This window comes from Ammospiza nelsoni, chromosome 1 (assembly GCF_027579445.1).
Source record: "Ammospiza nelsoni isolate bAmmNel1 chromosome 1, bAmmNel1.pri, whole genome shotgun sequence".
NCBI classification, from domain to species: domain Eukaryota; kingdom Metazoa; phylum Chordata; class Aves; order Passeriformes; family Passerellidae; genus Ammospiza; species Ammospiza nelsoni.
In genome coordinates, this window is record NC_080633.1 from 57,861,653 (window position 1) to 57,878,779 (window position 17,127).

The window sequence follows — 17,127 nt, forward strand, 5'->3', positions numbered from 1 at the left end:
CCAATAGGGAATCCTCAGGGGCAGAATGAGGGGATTATATCGAGTGTCTGGGGCCAATTGGGGTAGGAGGATGGAGAGGATGGGTCACATGGGCCAATGGGGCTTCCGGTAGTAGGGGAATTCCAAGGGGGTGTTGCAGACAGGGATTGGCCCAAGGTTTAAGTGGCAGAGAAGGTTTGGGAATCAAGCTGGGATGCCTTGACAGGCAGCTGGAACAAGGGGTGGGGAATGGCATAAGGGACAGCTTTGAGGAAGGGTAAAACCAGGGGTAAACCAACTTGGGGAGAACATGGGGGTACAACAGAATGAACCACTTAACAAGGAATCAATAAAATAACATTGAACCACAACAGTTTATTTATGTCTTCACTTCTTCTGGAGCTACAAGATTAGTGTATGCGCTCAGAGTGCCTGACCCATTCTTACCCTGACTTTTTTTTTTTTTTAACTAGCTGAGCCATTCTTTTAAGTTTTTTGCTGATGTCCAAAACATTTCTTTTATTAGTATCACTAGTTCAAATTAGCATTGCTTTTCATTTTAATATCTGTCTCCAGGCCTTCAAATATAAGCTGGTATTCCAGTTTTGAATAGTGAGTGTAGTTTGGTTTACTGTTACCACCAAGATTAGTACTTTAAACTCACTTTTGTGCATGTATGCCTTCAAATGAGGCTCAGACCTTCTCGAAGTGGAGACTTTGGTTTTGTACAGTGTTTATTTGCTGTTTTAGTCATAAGCGTGCCTTTACCCCTGAGCAGTCACCCTCATCCTCCCTTCTCCTGTCAACTTTTAAAAACAGAATTGATTTGATCTTGCCTCTGGGTTTTCTTGTAGAACTGAGGATCGAGCACTCATCATATTTTTGTTCACTTTTTTTGAAAACTTGGTCAATTTTTTTCTATTCAGGTATAAATATAATAAGTACCTGCAAAGCATAACATAGGCAACTTAGGTATAACTGGTAAATATCAATTTATTTGACTTAATAGTGCTACAAAGGGGAAGGAAAATGTAGAGCCTCATTCCCTTTTTTGCTTCCATTTTTGGTGGTTGTTGGCTTCTTTCTCTGGTTAATTCTCATTAAGGACTCTTGGGCAAAGCAGTGTTAATTGGACCTGTGAGAAGGTAATAATACTTTGCACCAACAAATTCTCTTGGGTTGTGCTGTTAAGTAAGATTGGCAGAAATTTGGGTGCATTCAGGTGAGTGATGCACAGACAGATGACTCTTTAACTAATTAAAGTTGAAAAGAAGGGTATTTATTGCAGCATGCTGGACACATGTGGAATCATTTCCAAATACATGTGCAAGGAGTTGCAGATTCCTGCTCTCTGTTTTGATCTGCTGGTGATGGTCCAAGCCTCTCCTAACTATTTGATTATTCTTAAAGCAAGGTATTTCTATGGTCTCTGCTCCTTCACAAATGCTACATCTATCCCTGTCACTACTAGCTTCTCTTTCCTAATGTATTTGTTACTTTTTAACTAAGGTACTTGATTCTTGCCACCTATATTACTAACTTAGCTTCTTAACTAATTTTAAAATCTTAACTAACATATGCAATCTTCTACTATGCCAGATATATTCCCAGGTCGCCCCTCAACTCATCTACAGTGTTCAATTATCCTAAATACATTTCCAGCAGACCCCTTGACTGATTACTGTTTCACTGTTTGTGAATGATTAGATTTTTAGGTTTTTAGGTTTTTACAGTTGAATAGTAGCTTTCTCATATGCTTTTAGTTTTTTCATGCTTTTGATTGTAATTGAGTGAAAAATTTCACCTGAATATATACATATATGAAAGTGGTCCTCAAAAACAAGTGAATATTTGAGCTTCACATAGAGATGGAAGGACTAAATTGGCTTCCTGTTTTCACAAATGTCTGTAAAGGGACTTCATAACTAACCACTAAAGATTTAAAAATGTTATCCAGGAGGAGGCAACCAGAGAACTGCTGAGCCACTTGGATATTCATAAATCCATGGGACCAGATGGGATCCATCCCAGGGTGATGAGGGAGCTGGTAGATGAGCTTGCAAAGCCGCTCCATCATTTACCAGCAATCCTGGCTCACTGGCAAGGTTCCAGATTACTGGAAGCTGGCCAATGTGACGCCCATTCATTAAAAGGGTGGGAAGGAGGAGCCTGCTAATTATAGGCTGGTTAGCCTGACCTCAGTACCCGGTAAGGTTATAGAACAGTTTATACTGAGTCTCATCACACTGAACTTACAGGATAGCCAGGGTATCAGACCCAGCCAGCATGGGTTTAGGAGGGGTAGGTCATGTTTGACCAACCTGATCTCCTTTTATGACCAAGTGACCTGCCTGGTGGATGCAGGAAAGGCGGTTGATGTTGTGTAGTGCGGGGGTCAGGTATATATGGGAAAATATATGTCCAATTGTGTCAGGAACCCATGCATTACCGAGGAACCCACTTGCCGTGGCAACTACGTCCAGATATGCACAACACTGGACAAAGTGAACAGACCAGTGAAGAGCTTTTTTTATTTTCAGCACATCAGTCTCAGGACATTGTTAGACAATAGAGACAGGATGTTAACAGCTCGCTGATCCACAGGGAATGCCAAGGAGGTGGAGCAATACAGCATAGCATAAAACCATCTCAGTGTGGATTTCAGCCAATCATACATAGAACAACACATATTGACAAGCATTCTATCCAATCTTATAAAACACACGTAATGGTAGTTAAAACAAAGACTGGTTCATAAGAGACAAAGAACAGAGCTCTATTCATGCTAACCTTCTAAAGATATACATTAAATAACCTTGTTGCCATCCATAAGCCAATTCTACAGAGGCCTATTGTTATTTGTCACGTATGCTCTACTGTTTAGGAAACTTTTCTGCTGTATTTGCAATGCTAACAAAACTTCAGTCTGAGGCCTATACTTTTTTAACCATTTCCTAAAACCCTCTAACTTTATGGATTCCAACATGTAGCTGGATTTCAGCAAGGCCTTTGACACTGTCTCCACAGCACACTCCTGGAAAAGCTGGCAGCCCACAGCTTGGACAGGAGCACTCTTTGCTGGGTTACGCACTGACTGGATGGCTGGGCCCAGAGGGGTGGTGAATGGTGCTGCATCCAACTGGTGACTAGTTACTAGTGGTGCCCCTCGAGGGTCTGTGCTGGGACCAGTTCTGTTCAATATCTTTATTGATTACACGGATGAGGGTATTGAGTCTTCCACTGGTAAATTTGCAGATGACACTAAGCTGGGATCGTACGTTGGTCTGTTGGAAGGTAGGAGGGCTCTGCAGACAGACTTGGAATGGTTGAATGGATGGGCAAAGTCCAATAGGATGAAGTTTATTAAATCCAAGTGCTGAGTTCTGCATTTTGGCCCCTGTAAATAACTCCCTGCCTCCTTGTAAGCTGGGGATGATGTGGCTGGACAGTGCCCAGGTGGAAAGGGACTTAGGGGTACTGGTCAACAGCCAGCTGAACATGAGCCAGCAGTGTGCCCTGGTGGCCAAGAAGGCCAGTGGCATCCTGGCCTGTATAGTGTGGCCAGCAGGACCAGGGAGGTCAGTTTTCCCCTGTACTTGGCACTAGTGAAGCCACATCTTGAGTACTATGTCCAGTTATGGGCCTTCAGTTAAGGAAGGACATTGAGATGTTTGAGCTCATCCAGAAGAAGGCAACTGTTGTAGTGTGTTTTGTTGGTATGTTCTGTTTCTCCCCCATTTTGTTGTGATGGTTCTGTCCTCCCAGTTTGCCCCGCCTCAGTGTCTGTCTATTAAGTAGTTGCCATGGTTTTCCCTATGTTATATAATTTCCCCTCCCTCCATTTCCAAATATGTATAGTTTTCTCTCCTCCCTGGGCCCAGTCAATCACTCCCCACCCCTCCTAGTTTTTTTTCCAGAATGTTCCCCTCAGTAGGGGACGTGATTGGCTGTGGTCCCGGGGCCCCTCCTATACAATGTATCCATTGGTTCTCCCTTCAAGTCTGTCATGTTCAGTTCATCCCCCGACCTCTCCTGATTGGTTTTCTGTAAACCCCTCCCTTGGTTTCCACCTCCCTTTATATCCTCATTCTCTACCACTTTTCCCGGTCACTCCCTGCTGGTGGCCCCTGGCATTAAACCTGTTTGGACCCCAGGAAGTGTCCGACTCTCATTCGCTTCATCCTGATTTGCAGCTCTCCCCCGAGACCTCGTCCTGCAGGCACAGCCTGAGGCCTCCGCCGCCAAGGGGTGCCTGAAGCTGTCAGCCCTGGGGCCCTGCCACCGGGACTGACACCCCCTGCTGCAGTGGGGCTGTTGGCCGCCCTCTCTACTAGCCGGGTCAAAAGGTCTCAGGCCGCGGTCTATGCTGCAGATAACGAGGCTGGTGAGGGGCTTGGAACATAGGCTCTATGAGGAAGAACTGAGGGAGCTGGAGTTGTTTAGCCTGAAGAAAAGGAGACTCAGAGGTGACCTTATCACTCTCAATTTCCTGAAACGTGGTTGTAGTCAGGTGGGAGTTGGTAACTTTCACCAGGCAGCAACTGACAGAACAAGAGGACACAGTCTCAAGCTGAATCAAGGGAAATTGAGATTGGATATTAGGAAAAAGTTTTTCATGGAAAGAGTGATAAAGTTCTGGAATGGTCTGCCTGGAGAGGTGGTGGAGTCACCATCCCTGGATGTGTTTAAAAAAAGGCTGGATATGGCACTTGATGCCACAGTTTAGTTGAGGTGTTAGGGCGTGGTCAATTGATCCTGAAGTTCTCTTCCAACCTAGTCATTCTGTGAATTCTGTGAAAAAGAGCCTTTTGAGCTGATACCACATTTCATCTATTAAAATGAAGAATAATATCTCTTTTTTTCTGTAGACTTTTTTTTTGTCATTGGTAACCTTTTTGTCCCAGATTCAGATCATCACAGATGAGTCTCAAGGCTCAATTAGAAGAAATAGCTACTCCAGTCCATTGTCCATTGTCCAAGATGCTCAGGCACTGCTGACTAATGATTATCAAGAGGAAGAGGTAGCTCGACATAGTGCTGGCTATGACTAGACGTATTTTCCATTGCAACACTTCAAGTACCACTATTGCAAACTGAACTACACATTAACTACAATTTTTTCTAAATTCATTGTTACCTTATATTTCTTGTCTTTCTTATATTTCATGCTTCTGTGACATGAACTATATTCTCTTTCTCACATTTATTTTTCATAAAAGAAACTAATTTCTGAGTTTCTGCCTGTTTTCTTAAGAGCCAGAAGCAGGGTGTTACATTAATAAACCTATTTCGTGCTTTCATTGACTTCCTTTATAGTTCCTCTATTGAAGTACTGAAGATTCTCGGAGACTGTATTGATATACTAGATCTTTTAAGGAGTGCAAGCCATTTTTATTTGCGAGCTATTATTAACCTGTATATGTCATTACTGTATTCTGTGGGGTGACATTGAAAGGAAATGGACTGATGTAATCAATTAGTTTAGTGTGCACCTAAAGTGTTGCTCATATGTAAAATGTGTAGCCTAGTTTGTAGAAGTGCTGTATATCTTTGTATTTCCCTTTCATCATGGAGTGAGAGAACAAGCTGTTTGGTTTCATTAATTGAATTTAGTATCAAAATAGCACTAACAAGAATGTGCTTTCGTTGTGTTTGCATTTTTATAAACATGTATTATAGGTCCAGAATTTCTCTTGGTCTCACGGTCTTTCTAAAAATGGCAAATTTTCTTCCATTGAAGCATAGCTGTACTGAACTCATCTTACAGTTGTTCCTTTGAAATTTTAGTACATTGGATACTGCTGCATGGTATTTATGATATTGGCATGTATTTGTTAGCTTTTTTGATTCTCATGATAAAACTGTATTCAGAGTAACTTCTGATTTGTGGTCTTGACTCATCATTTAATCATCTGTGAATGTAGGAAGACCATCATACTAAGAGATATTTATGTGAACCTCACAACTGAACTCCAGAATTTGGAAATCTGGAAGGATAGGGACTAGGAAATAATTTAGGGAATATACGGAAGCTCAAAGGCATTTAAAACCACCCGCAATTACAGTTTGTGAACCACTAGAGGAATTGCTTTTCTGAGAATGAAAGTACAATTCTCATCTGCTTGGATTTTATTCATGGTTTTTATTGACCTGCACAAAATTCTTAATTACCAGGTATGTCGAGGGACCATGACTATGTCTAACATATGAATAATTGAAATTCCCAAATGGAACAGGAGCTTCAACTCAATTTAAGTCTCTGAATAGCTTTCAGAACTGTTAAATATCTTAAACAAAAAGCAAACAAGCAAACAATCACAGGATAAAATAAATACCACCTCCAAAACAGAAAATTTCAAAGCACAAACACAATCCTGTCCCCAATTATCAATTCACTTATAATTTTTAGAGTCTAAGGTACTGTATTTGTATTGTGTTTGATGGAAACAGAGAAGCCTATGGACAAAGTATTATGAGGGAAAGTAAGTAAATAATGTGTTAGATATTTAAGCTTCTTTTCCTCCAAAGAAGCAAGGAGAATGGAAAATAGAAAACACAATATTCTTCCCACATGCATATGCGCTTTTTTGTTCTTGAAATTGATTAGAGTTTCTACTGTTAAAAGGGAAGAGAAGACCCCTTCATAGCTAGATTTGTTAGATTTGTTATGTAAAATGCTCTTGTAGGCATAAATCATCTAAATCTATAACTAGACTTCAAATCAGCCAGTCTCATACTGGCATCAGAGATTCATAGTTGTAGTTCAGCTAAAGGCATGTGAAATGGACAATGTTTACAACAGTATCTGAGAAAATAATGTAACTTGTGAACAATGATAATACTGGCTTTAAAGTTTTTCATTGGCAAAACACCCTGATGTTAATAAAGTACTCTCTGGTGGAATTCAACCTCACTTTAGTTCATTACAAAAGTAACATTCCACATAAGATATAGTCTTGCAAATATAAACAAAATATGAACATTTTTACAAGCAATTTCATTTCATGCTGAAGTTACAGTAGTCTCATATTTGTTCACAAAGTAAAGGTGCATTTTTCTTCAGCTTCTTTGGTTCTACCGCTGTGAAACTCCTTTTCAAAACTGTAATAACATGTAATTTACAAATGCTGATTTTGGCTGAATTGTGGGGTGATTATTTGTTTTGTGGCCAGGCTCAGCTGATCCATGATAAAAACACTGCCTCACGCTCTGCTCCAGCAGTTGAAGCAAGTGTGGCTGCTGCTGTACCAGAGAAAGTGCAAATGACCTGGACTAAAGAAAAGTTTGTAGCGGAAAAGCATAAAAACAAGGATTCCAATGTGTCTGGCTTTAAAGATATTTTCAACATGAAGCCGTAAGTATGCATATGGTATTTGGAGCTTTTTATTTCATTGTGTGTATTTCATTGGGGGGGTGGAGGGGGCGTTCTAGTTTGTTGTTTTATCTGGGTTTTGCTTTTTAAGAGATTCTGTTTTATTTAAAATTTCATTAACTTAAATGGCAGCCTTATAAAAATAACATAGACTTGGGTGGAAGACAGACTTTAAGCTGTTAACTCAACTTCTGGATTGTACCAGAAAGCATATGTGTTAAAAAGCTTATTATAATGAAAACTTTTTATTTCTTCATGTGGGTGAAAAATTAGTGTATATGTCCCTGTATTTTTATTGTGTTTGGTATTACAGGGAGTTCCAAAGAAGCAGATAGACTTTCAAGACATTTAGCTTATGTTTTTGATTTTAGGTGCATGATTTTGGATATGGGGGTATTTTCTTGGGAAGAGATGGGAGTGGGATGTTTTTGTTTGTTTGTTTTTTTGTTTGTTTGAATGGACATTCAACGCTCATCCTGTAAATTAAAGAAATAGAAAACTTGTGTAAATATAAATGTATTGCTATATTAAGTATTTGCTGTTTAAATGTTCCTTTATGTCTTTTTCTTAAATAGATAAGAGTTACTCCCTTTGTCAAACGAACATAGTATACACAAAAACAATGACAGAGGGAAACCAGCTTGTTTGTTTCCTCATGTTGTGATTTTAAGCATGCACATGCATCTTTTCTTAGCTCTGCAAGAAAGCTGCACTTAGAAACATAGCTTAAATTATTTTCTACACATGACCAAACCAAAACTGTGGATGTCAAGGGAAATCTTTATATCTAAATGAAACACATTTTAAATCTAGGACTTGCAGGCAATGCAGTTAGACAGCATATTTAAAGTTAGTACCTTAAAGTCCTGAGTCTTGGATTTGCTTTGAGCTCTTTAGAAGTAGCTTGCCTTCTGCACATTCCAAAAATTATTGTGCTCATGCTCTAAAGCATTGTCCTAGGCAGCATTATGCTCTAATTATTAGGGGTTTTTAAAATTCATATCTTTGAAACATTTCCTATTACTACTTTAGAATTGTGCAAAACACTGATTTCAGATATTATTATTTTAAGACTACTGTATATAGTTGGGTAGAAATTAAATTTCAAACTTGGTGTGCCTGTACAGTATATTAATATTGTTGACTTTAAAATGGCATAATAATAATAATAATGATAATGATGATGATGATGATGATGATGATAATGATGATGATGTTGACTTTACCTGATGGCATAATTTTTTTTTTCTATGCATTTGCTTCCCTTTCACATAGAGAATGGGAAAATCTGTAAGTCTAAATTTCATTTCACCTAAACAACAGAGGCTGGGTTCTCTGGTTATTGTGATCTTGTACATTGTGTGCATGCTTCTAAATTGTAATTTGCAATGCATGTATTTTTTTGTTTCTTGTTTAATACACTCTGATTTAGCACATCACTGAAAAAATATCATTGTGACTTTTTAATATTCTCTTAAATATGATCAACTTTCTATTCAAGGTAAGTCACAAAACCTGTGTTATAGTTTCTGTAAGAATATAAAGCTTGACAGTACTTCTCTGCACCAGCATATTTAGTGTTTTATTTAACTACATTAAAAATGAATTCTTTTTTCTGGAAAAATAGGCTCCCATTGTTCTATAACTACTTGGACAGTAGGGAATATTTGTTCATAAAGGGAACTTTCATGTTTCATCAAAAGTCAGTTCTTGCCTGCGTTCTACCAACCCATGCATGTGTAGAAATAACATAAGTTTAGACATACTTTGGGTATGACAGCACACAAAAATGGAATACAACATCTCTTGAGTGGAACTCACTTGACTGCTCTGCTTTTTTTAAGAGTTAAGTATTTTCTTAATTTTATCTGCTTAACAAATTGAGCTTCTTATAAAAATTTTGGAAGTTTATTTTGTCTACTGTGTATGATTTCAGTTCCACCCGTGCTTGAAGGATAAGTGATGTTAGCCTCAGTTCACATTTTACACATCATGAGCCTTTATTTCAATGCTGAATTTTTGCCCACTCTGTCACAAAGTTACACCCTGCATTTTATTTTTAGTTTAACAATGTTTCAGTTTCAATATTTATGCTTCTCAGTTAGACAATCTTGCCTCTCTTCATAGTTCTTTTTAGTCTTCTCAAAATGTAATTCTGCTTCCAAAAAATGGAACTTCAAGCTTTCCTTTGTTCCATATATAGTTTTTGTACACTTGGTTCTTAGGATAGCTGGCCACCATGATAGAAAATCTTCCAGGAGGGACAGATAAACTCAGTTTTAGAAATATCATTCTCTTATAGCGGGGAAGATGGGAGGTAGCAGAGCATGAAGAATCATTGATAGGGCTGGTTTCCACTGGCCACTGAATTTCAGGCCAAATTACTTTTAACTATTTATTTGGGGGAAAAAACCAAACATACAAACCCTACTTTTAGGCAGCAGATTTTGTAGATAAATGGACTAAGGTAGAGTTTGAATATTTTTGTCACACTGTAGCATATGACTTATTTCCAACCTTGGTTAACTCTACACACAGTTCCTGTTTCTCAGGAACTGTAAGGAAACTGTTCTTTTGTTCTGAAAAACCACTGAACCATAAAAAGAGATACTAAAATAAGGACATTTTAAAAACCCTAGCAGTTTTTTCTTCTTGTGCACAGATCTACAACAATTATATTTGTAGGTGAAACAAGGAAAATATTAGGTAATGTTGATAGTGTAAAGGGATAAGCTCAATTTCATTTCACTGCTTACTGCCATACTGTTACAACATAAGAAGTTAGCATTTTTTTCAAAATTCTATGGTGTTTCTGAATTTTCTTCACCAACTGGTAGAATTTAGTAATGTTTCCAAAGGAGCATGAGTAAAGTCTTTTACTGTACAACATAAATATTTTGATCTTTCCATTGCAGTCCTGTAATTTCATTGTTTGGAAATTCTTGTATAAATCCAGTTACTTTTTTATGTAAGTCAATAAACAAGATTCTTAGTGGTTCTCATCTGACCTGTAACTTCTATTGAAATCATTTTTAATTCATCTTGGTAAAAGATAATGGACAACTGGAAGATTTGTGCATTTTGGCAATTTACTTGGAACTGCTTGAATTTCAGAGTTAAACGTTCTTGCCAAAAGTATTACATTTAATTTATTTTGAATATGTACATATACTAGTATCCATGAAAATACCTTGTTTTACATACTTATAATTTCAAATAAATATTGTATGATTCAATTACGTAAGTGTTATAACAATACTTAAAAATGTTTCTTTGCATGCTAGGAATCAGTCAAATGTGAGAAGAATGCACACTGCTGTGAAGCTTAATGGAGTAGTGCTTAATAAATCACAACATGCTCAGCTGGTCCTCCTGAATATGCCTGGACCGCCTAAAAACAGAAAAGGGGATGAAAACTGTATCCTCTACTGTACTGATTCCATATTTCTTGAAATTGAGAATTACATTTTTTGTGATTCTGCCATTTCCTGTTGGGATAACCATTACTGAGTAGGGTAAGCGTAAGTCTGCCTAAAAGAAAATGACATAAAGAGAGTTAAAAAGTAAAAGATAAAAAAATCTTGATTGGGGGAGTGGTTTATTGATATAAAGGATTTCCTTAACTTTGAAGTAATTGAAAAATTTCCTATTCTTATCTTTTTTTGTAGATGAGTAGGGCAAAACTAGGAATGTCCCCCAAGTTAGGCTTAACTTCCACTTGAATAACCAGATAACAGGACAATAAAGGGGGACACAGAAATACTCTGATGAAATTGTTGAACTTTATTTTTTCATTATATGAAAAACTTTTTGAGAAGTTACTAGATATTTTATTTTTCTTCTGAGTAAATTCCTTGACCAAATGATATTTCAGACATGGAATTTCTGGAAGTTCTGACAGAAGGTCTAGATAGAGTTCTCCTAGTCCGAGGCAGTGGACGTGAAGTGATCACCATTTATTCTTAATCTGTGTGCATGTGTTTTTCAAACACAACAGACCCCCCACCATAAGAAAACAAAGTTTTTGCCATAATTTGAGCAGCTTCGGTGTCTTCTAGTGCATTGAAAATTAGCTTCAAGCTGAATCTTCTGATGATGCGTTTTTTTTTCCCTAGAAGATGTTCTATTTAAATAACATTTTAAGCAGATTTATGTAGAAAATTATTAAATGGTGAATTAATAAATGGTGAATGGCTTAGGATATTTATATGTAACATATTCTGACACTTCTTAAGCTGTGGTAAAATAAAAAAAAAATTGGTAATGCAATCGTGTTTTTAAAGATATAGAAATGTCAGCGACTTTTGATTATTTTAATCTTTGCTCTGCATCTAAATAAAAGCGAAGGGTTTTAGAAAAGGTTGTCTTTTTTTCTTACCAAAATGCTGCTATGTTGCTTCTTTTGGAATTAGTTGTGGTTCAGGAACCTTGCTTCAGAGATGTATCAAATTTGTTTATGAAGTGCATTAAGTGTTTCCCAGAAGTTCGTTATTTGCCATACCTGTTAAAAATAACATTTCTGTTTTAAAAATACTTAGGTAGCTGAAACCTCCAGATGATACTAAACAGATAAGCTGTGTGAGTTCTTTTCTATGAGGTACTGGCAGTTACCATTATTTTGCGTGATTATAGCAATAATGAAACATGAGAGCATCCAACTTGCAGGAAGGCTATGGTTCACAAACTCCACCTGGTTCCAAATATAATTCAACAGTTGATAAACCACAAGGTGGTTAATGAAATGCAGTCTCTTGTTTTCAAATATTTATATTTTGAAAATGTTGTATGTATGTGCTGCTGTTTGAAATAAAATCCGTTTTTCTGAACTGAATGAACTCCTAAATGTTTTTCATTTGAAATTGTTGAGTAGTTTAGTTTAGATGCTCAATAGAAACCTTTTGCTTCTTTTACAATTCTGTTCCTTTTTAGGCAGTCTTTAGTTTTGTAAATGTTGTTTAAGACCTAAAGTGTATCAGAAGACTGTTCTGCTCTAAAAAGAATAGGTCTGTTTAAACATATAAGCCACTATTTTATCTATTTTATTTTTTCTTTTTTTAAATTCCTTTATAATACAATCAAGATGTCTGTTTCTCAGACTAGAACAAGAGTGATGCAGTGCCCAAGTCCCTGGCTGGGCTCAAGGCCAGTGTTTTTATCATAACACTCAGGTGATGTAAGACAAAGCCTGTCCCTGTAGTTTGATGCACAGGAACAGAGGGAATAAAAGGTAATCAGGCAGCCCAGTGAACACCTGATGAGTCAAAAGCACTGCTGGGATACTTCAAAAGGGAATTGGAAAGGCATGCTGCACACCAGAATGTCCCTGTATACCACTCGGTGTGAGCTGTATGCCTTTGGTTAGGAATAGGTTTATGCATAGGCACTCAGAGGTACCTTGGGGGCACACCAAAAACACTCCTTGGTTTCTTAGGTACAATGAAAGGCACATGGAGGTCCTGTGGACAGATCAGGAGGCATGTGAAGGTTCTAGATTTGCACAGTGTGTCAGTTGAATTAAAAAACATTCTCAGGCCAGTGAGGAGAAGAAAAACAGAAGCAGATGCCCCTACTGCACTCCAGATGGCTCTAAGCTTTTCATGGGACATATTAAAAGGCACTCCTTGGGCTGTGGTGCAGGGCCATCAGCAGGCATTTATAGAACTGATATGTGGGGTTGTGGGTTGGAGACAGAAACATGACACAACACCAGTGGTCATCAGCAAACAGCAATGGGTTTAATATGTCTGCCCCTTTTATAGGGACTTTGGATTTCCCAGGCTCAGATAGTTGATTGGATGGCCTCTCTCTGTCCCGTGGTGTATCAGCATCTAAGCTAGAATAGGGTTGGCTGAGATCTTTGCTTGGGTCTGAATACAACCTATCTGTGCCTTACCCAGGGACTTGTTTTCTTCTAGGTTGGTTGAGTTTAGGGGGCAGCTTCAGATCAGCTGCAATGCGACAACAGATGACTGCAGATAGCTTGTAGTAAAAAGAATTATAAAAATTTAGAGAAAGGCTTTCAGAGGCATCTGGAACCTACCAAAAGCTCTGTGAGTTCCCTTAGATGCAAGGCAAGACTGACAGAGGTTTCTGTGGGCATACCAGAAGGCATTTGAGAAGCTTGTGGAAGTGGTCGAGAACAAACCTTCAAGCTGGAAAGTACAAAACATTAACTTAGACAGGAAGTTTTGAAGATTGAACTTCAGAAGAAGATAGACTTCTGAGACTCTTATATGGGCTTGTGTGTTACAGGGAGCATCCGTGCTGTGATGGAGGAGGACATGCTGGCTTCATTGTTTTGAGATTTGCTTGTAAGTTCACAGTATTAAGAATTACAGGCTATGAGTTATCAAACACTATGATTTAAAGTGGTGGATAGGTGGGATAGTCACATGCAAGACTAGTCAGGGCAAAATGCCATTGAGGCCTTTTTTCTGGTGATAGTTTGTTATATTTCCTAATGATCTCATAAGACAGAGCTACAGGACAATTTTGCCCCTATTCTCACCTGCAAATCTGTCAATCAGTTCTGGACTCGTCAACACGTTCTGGGGTGCGATATGGTTTGATGTTTTTGGCAGGGACCCACTTAATTCCAGCACTTGTAGAGACAGAAGCCTACCCTTTGTCCCAGGTTATTAATTGAAAAGGACCTTCAATTTGTCTAGATTCAGGGTTTCTAATTAAGACAGGAGGATTTTCTTTCAGTTTTGCCTGTGTGTTATTTGAAAAGTGCCTAAAGATTGGTGGATCAGGTTCTGCACCTGAACTGTTTAGAAAATTAAAAACATACAAAGCCTTGTTCAGCCTCATCTGTGGTGTGACCTCATCTCTTTAAATATGTCAAGAAGTGAGGTAAGAATCCATTAACTTATGGCAGTAAACATGTATCATGGATACTATTGGCAATGATGAGAGAGACGGGGAGACTGTGAGATGGTCAAAAGAATCCAAATTTATTGTGGACTACATTGCTTATATAACTATTTTAGGAAGACTAGTAATGTTTTAGTACAATGCTTGGGTTAATCATCACATAAACAAACATACATTTTACAACATCTCTTGCTTGCAGAAGTCTTGAGGTCATTTTCTTTTCCAATAAGTGAGTCTGATTTAATCTTACTGCAATCTTCAAAGCTGTTTGTTCTTGCCAAGGCATCTTGATTTTCAAATCTCTTATGCTAACCAGGTCCAAAGTCCATCATTTGTCTTATGTGTCCCAATATCTCCCTCTTCTCTTTTCAACCAAAAACATTCCTTTAATGGCCTTATTAATAAATCTCTGCATACATTGAAACAAGCAAGTTATCATGATTAATACAATTATTATCAAAAGTAAACATATACCCATCTTAAAAAGAATCTTTTAGCTAAAAACCTTAGCCACTAAAGGCTCAGGCTTGGTCTTCAAAAACATTTCTGAAGACAGCCACAGGGGGAGCATTACTGGATTTAGAAAGTCTGCCAGAAGTATAATTGCACTGAAAGTATCCAAGGTGATAAGGAGAAACATGCCAAGCTTTAGAATTTTTTCTTCCTGTGTATTTAAAATTAACACAAAAATCCAATTTCACAGAACCCAGGGGCTCTAATTCTTGGGGTTCTGAGGGTATTTCAGGAGGGTAAGGGGTCAATTATTGATTTGATTTGATTTCAAAATTTTTAGTGTAAATATTAGTGTAGAGTTCTGGAGGAGCTATATTCCACCCTAATTTTTTTGTTTTTTAATAATGTGTGTTTCTCATTATGAACATGAAGGCAACATAAAAGCAAAACAATAAAAAACAGTAAACTTGTACTAAGTAAAAATAAATTAGATAATATATACGATTAGCAGTACATGAAAAATAGAATGATGATTTAAAACAATGCATTATCAATTTCTTAAATATTGTACTGTTACTTAGAGTTTGTAGTAATTGGCAAGCTTCCTTTTAAAGTGAGAGCTTGGAAAACCATTACTGGCTAAGATTTCCAAGTTCACTTCAAAAGGAGGTTTAGCTATTATAGGTCTAAATTTGGCAAGTCAAAATTACTTGCGTATAGTTTTGGTGTAGAAAATGCTTGGGTTTATTGATAAATTTCCCTACAATTAAGGCCAGGACTTGGCCAGGGTCCAGGGTTTAACTGGAAGAGTCATTTTAATATCTTTTAAAAACCTCTAAGTAATAGTAGTTAGAAAATTTCTTTAAAATAATACATATCATATAAATAGCTGTGTAACAGTATGTGGAAGTTTGTAAATCAGCTGCATTTGTCATTTATCTTTAGCTAAATAGTAGTAAAAAAAGGCATTAAACAGCTTACAACTGATAACAGTCATAATAGGAAATTGTTACTCATTCTTTAGTACTACTTATAAATAATAAAATAGAAAAAATTTTTCTTGTTTCTATAACGAAATAGCTGTATCTTGCAATTTAAATGAGCAAATTCTGACAAAATTAATTTAGGCTTTACAGCATTCACTTGTATAGCAACGGACAAATCTGTGAGTGGTGCGAACAGTGTCGAAACTTGGGGGGAGGTTCCTTGCCTGGCCCCTGCTGTAGGGCAGGGGCAGTGGACAGGAAGATGGCTCTGGCCATCTGGTACTTGGCCAGGTGATCATTAGCCACAAACTGGTGACGGTAACTGCTTTCTGAAGTGTATGTTCTCCTTTCAGATTGGTGAAGTCATGTTCACATTATTGCCCAAGAAATTTGTCTATGTACTAGCAGCAGTAGTGTGCAAAGAAACTTCCTTAACATTTATCTTTTTGTGTCTATTTATTATTTTTTTTACCAGTGACTGTGGCAGTTACTTTTTGCCATCACAATGTTAAGGGGTTTGTTATAGAAACGTGTTAACTCTATAAAAAGTCTCTTGGTTTTTTTTACAGAGCTTGTGAACAAATGCATTTGTAATGAAGAATGATTAAAATATTGTTGGAACATTTCTCAGATTTGTCAGTATCCTTTAATGGAAACAGTTAAGGTCATCCACTTTATGCTTTCGCTCAAGCCGTTAACTGCCTTTGAGATATTTGAGTTCATTAGCTAGAACCATTTTCTGTGGTTTAGTTGTAAGAGGAATGAGGGATTTGTCTTTACAAACAAGCTGTGGGTCTGCTGGTAGATAAAACTAGTGCTGAGAGATAAAAGAAACATTGGGAGGGATTCCACTGATTGATGAATGGAAGAAGATATTTGCTTTTACAAATTAACTTTAGGCTTGCTGATAAATGAAATTGGACATTGAAAGATGAAAGAAACAATGGAGGAAAATCCTACATCCCATAAGAATTAAAAATAAAAAGAGAGGATTATACATGAAGTGATAAATAAACTCCACAACCAGATATAGTTATGAGGTGGGTATGTATGTCAGTGCCCGCCACAAGCAAGATAGCTCTGATGAAAACTTGTGCCCCAAGCTTTAGTCTGATGCACGTCTTTATTCACAAAGGTATTCCATATGCAATACATTGCACAACTTTTCCATGCATATTCAACCTCTGGCCTCGCCTGTTTTGCCTCGCATGGTAATGAGATCCACGCCCTTCCGGGCATGCGTTGTTTGCTGTGGTGGTTGCACAGGGGTCTCTGGTGGTCTCTGAGGCTGAAGATTGTGGTCTTCCTCATGACCGAACTTTTGAACTTTTCTCCTTTGCACATGCGCTTTTGGTCCCTTGGTGCTTATCTGAGTACGTCTGTCGGCATTGATTAGCTTGGAGGCAGAGGAGTCCTTTATCTGGGCTCTTTTGCATCTCTTGGTCATCTCTGGTATTGTTC

The 17,127-nt window shown here is 37.7% G+C and overlaps 1 protein-coding gene across 4 annotated transcripts in view; it reads left to right on the forward strand.

Annotated features, from left to right (window-relative positions):
* SLC12A7 (solute carrier family 12 member 7) overlaps positions 1-12,182 on the forward strand; it is a 119,543-nt gene extending 107,361 nt beyond the window's left edge. For 2 of the 4 annotated variants that reach the window (XM_059475159.1, XM_059475151.1), the window contains exons 22-24: positions 7,152-7,333; positions 10,636-10,769; positions 11,226-12,182. In XM_059475159.1, the coding sequence (XP_059331142.1) occupies positions 7,152-7,333; positions 10,636-10,769; positions 11,226-11,317 (408 nt within the window). In that variant the 3' untranslated portion in view covers positions 11,318-12,182. Of the gene's footprint in view, positions 1-4,883; positions 5,001-7,151; positions 7,349-10,635; positions 10,770-11,225 lie in introns of those variants that run through there. The other 2 variants (XM_059475176.1, XM_059475167.1) reach the window with 2 other exon arrangements.
* The last annotated feature ends 4,945 nt before the right edge of the window (positions 12,183-17,127 follow it).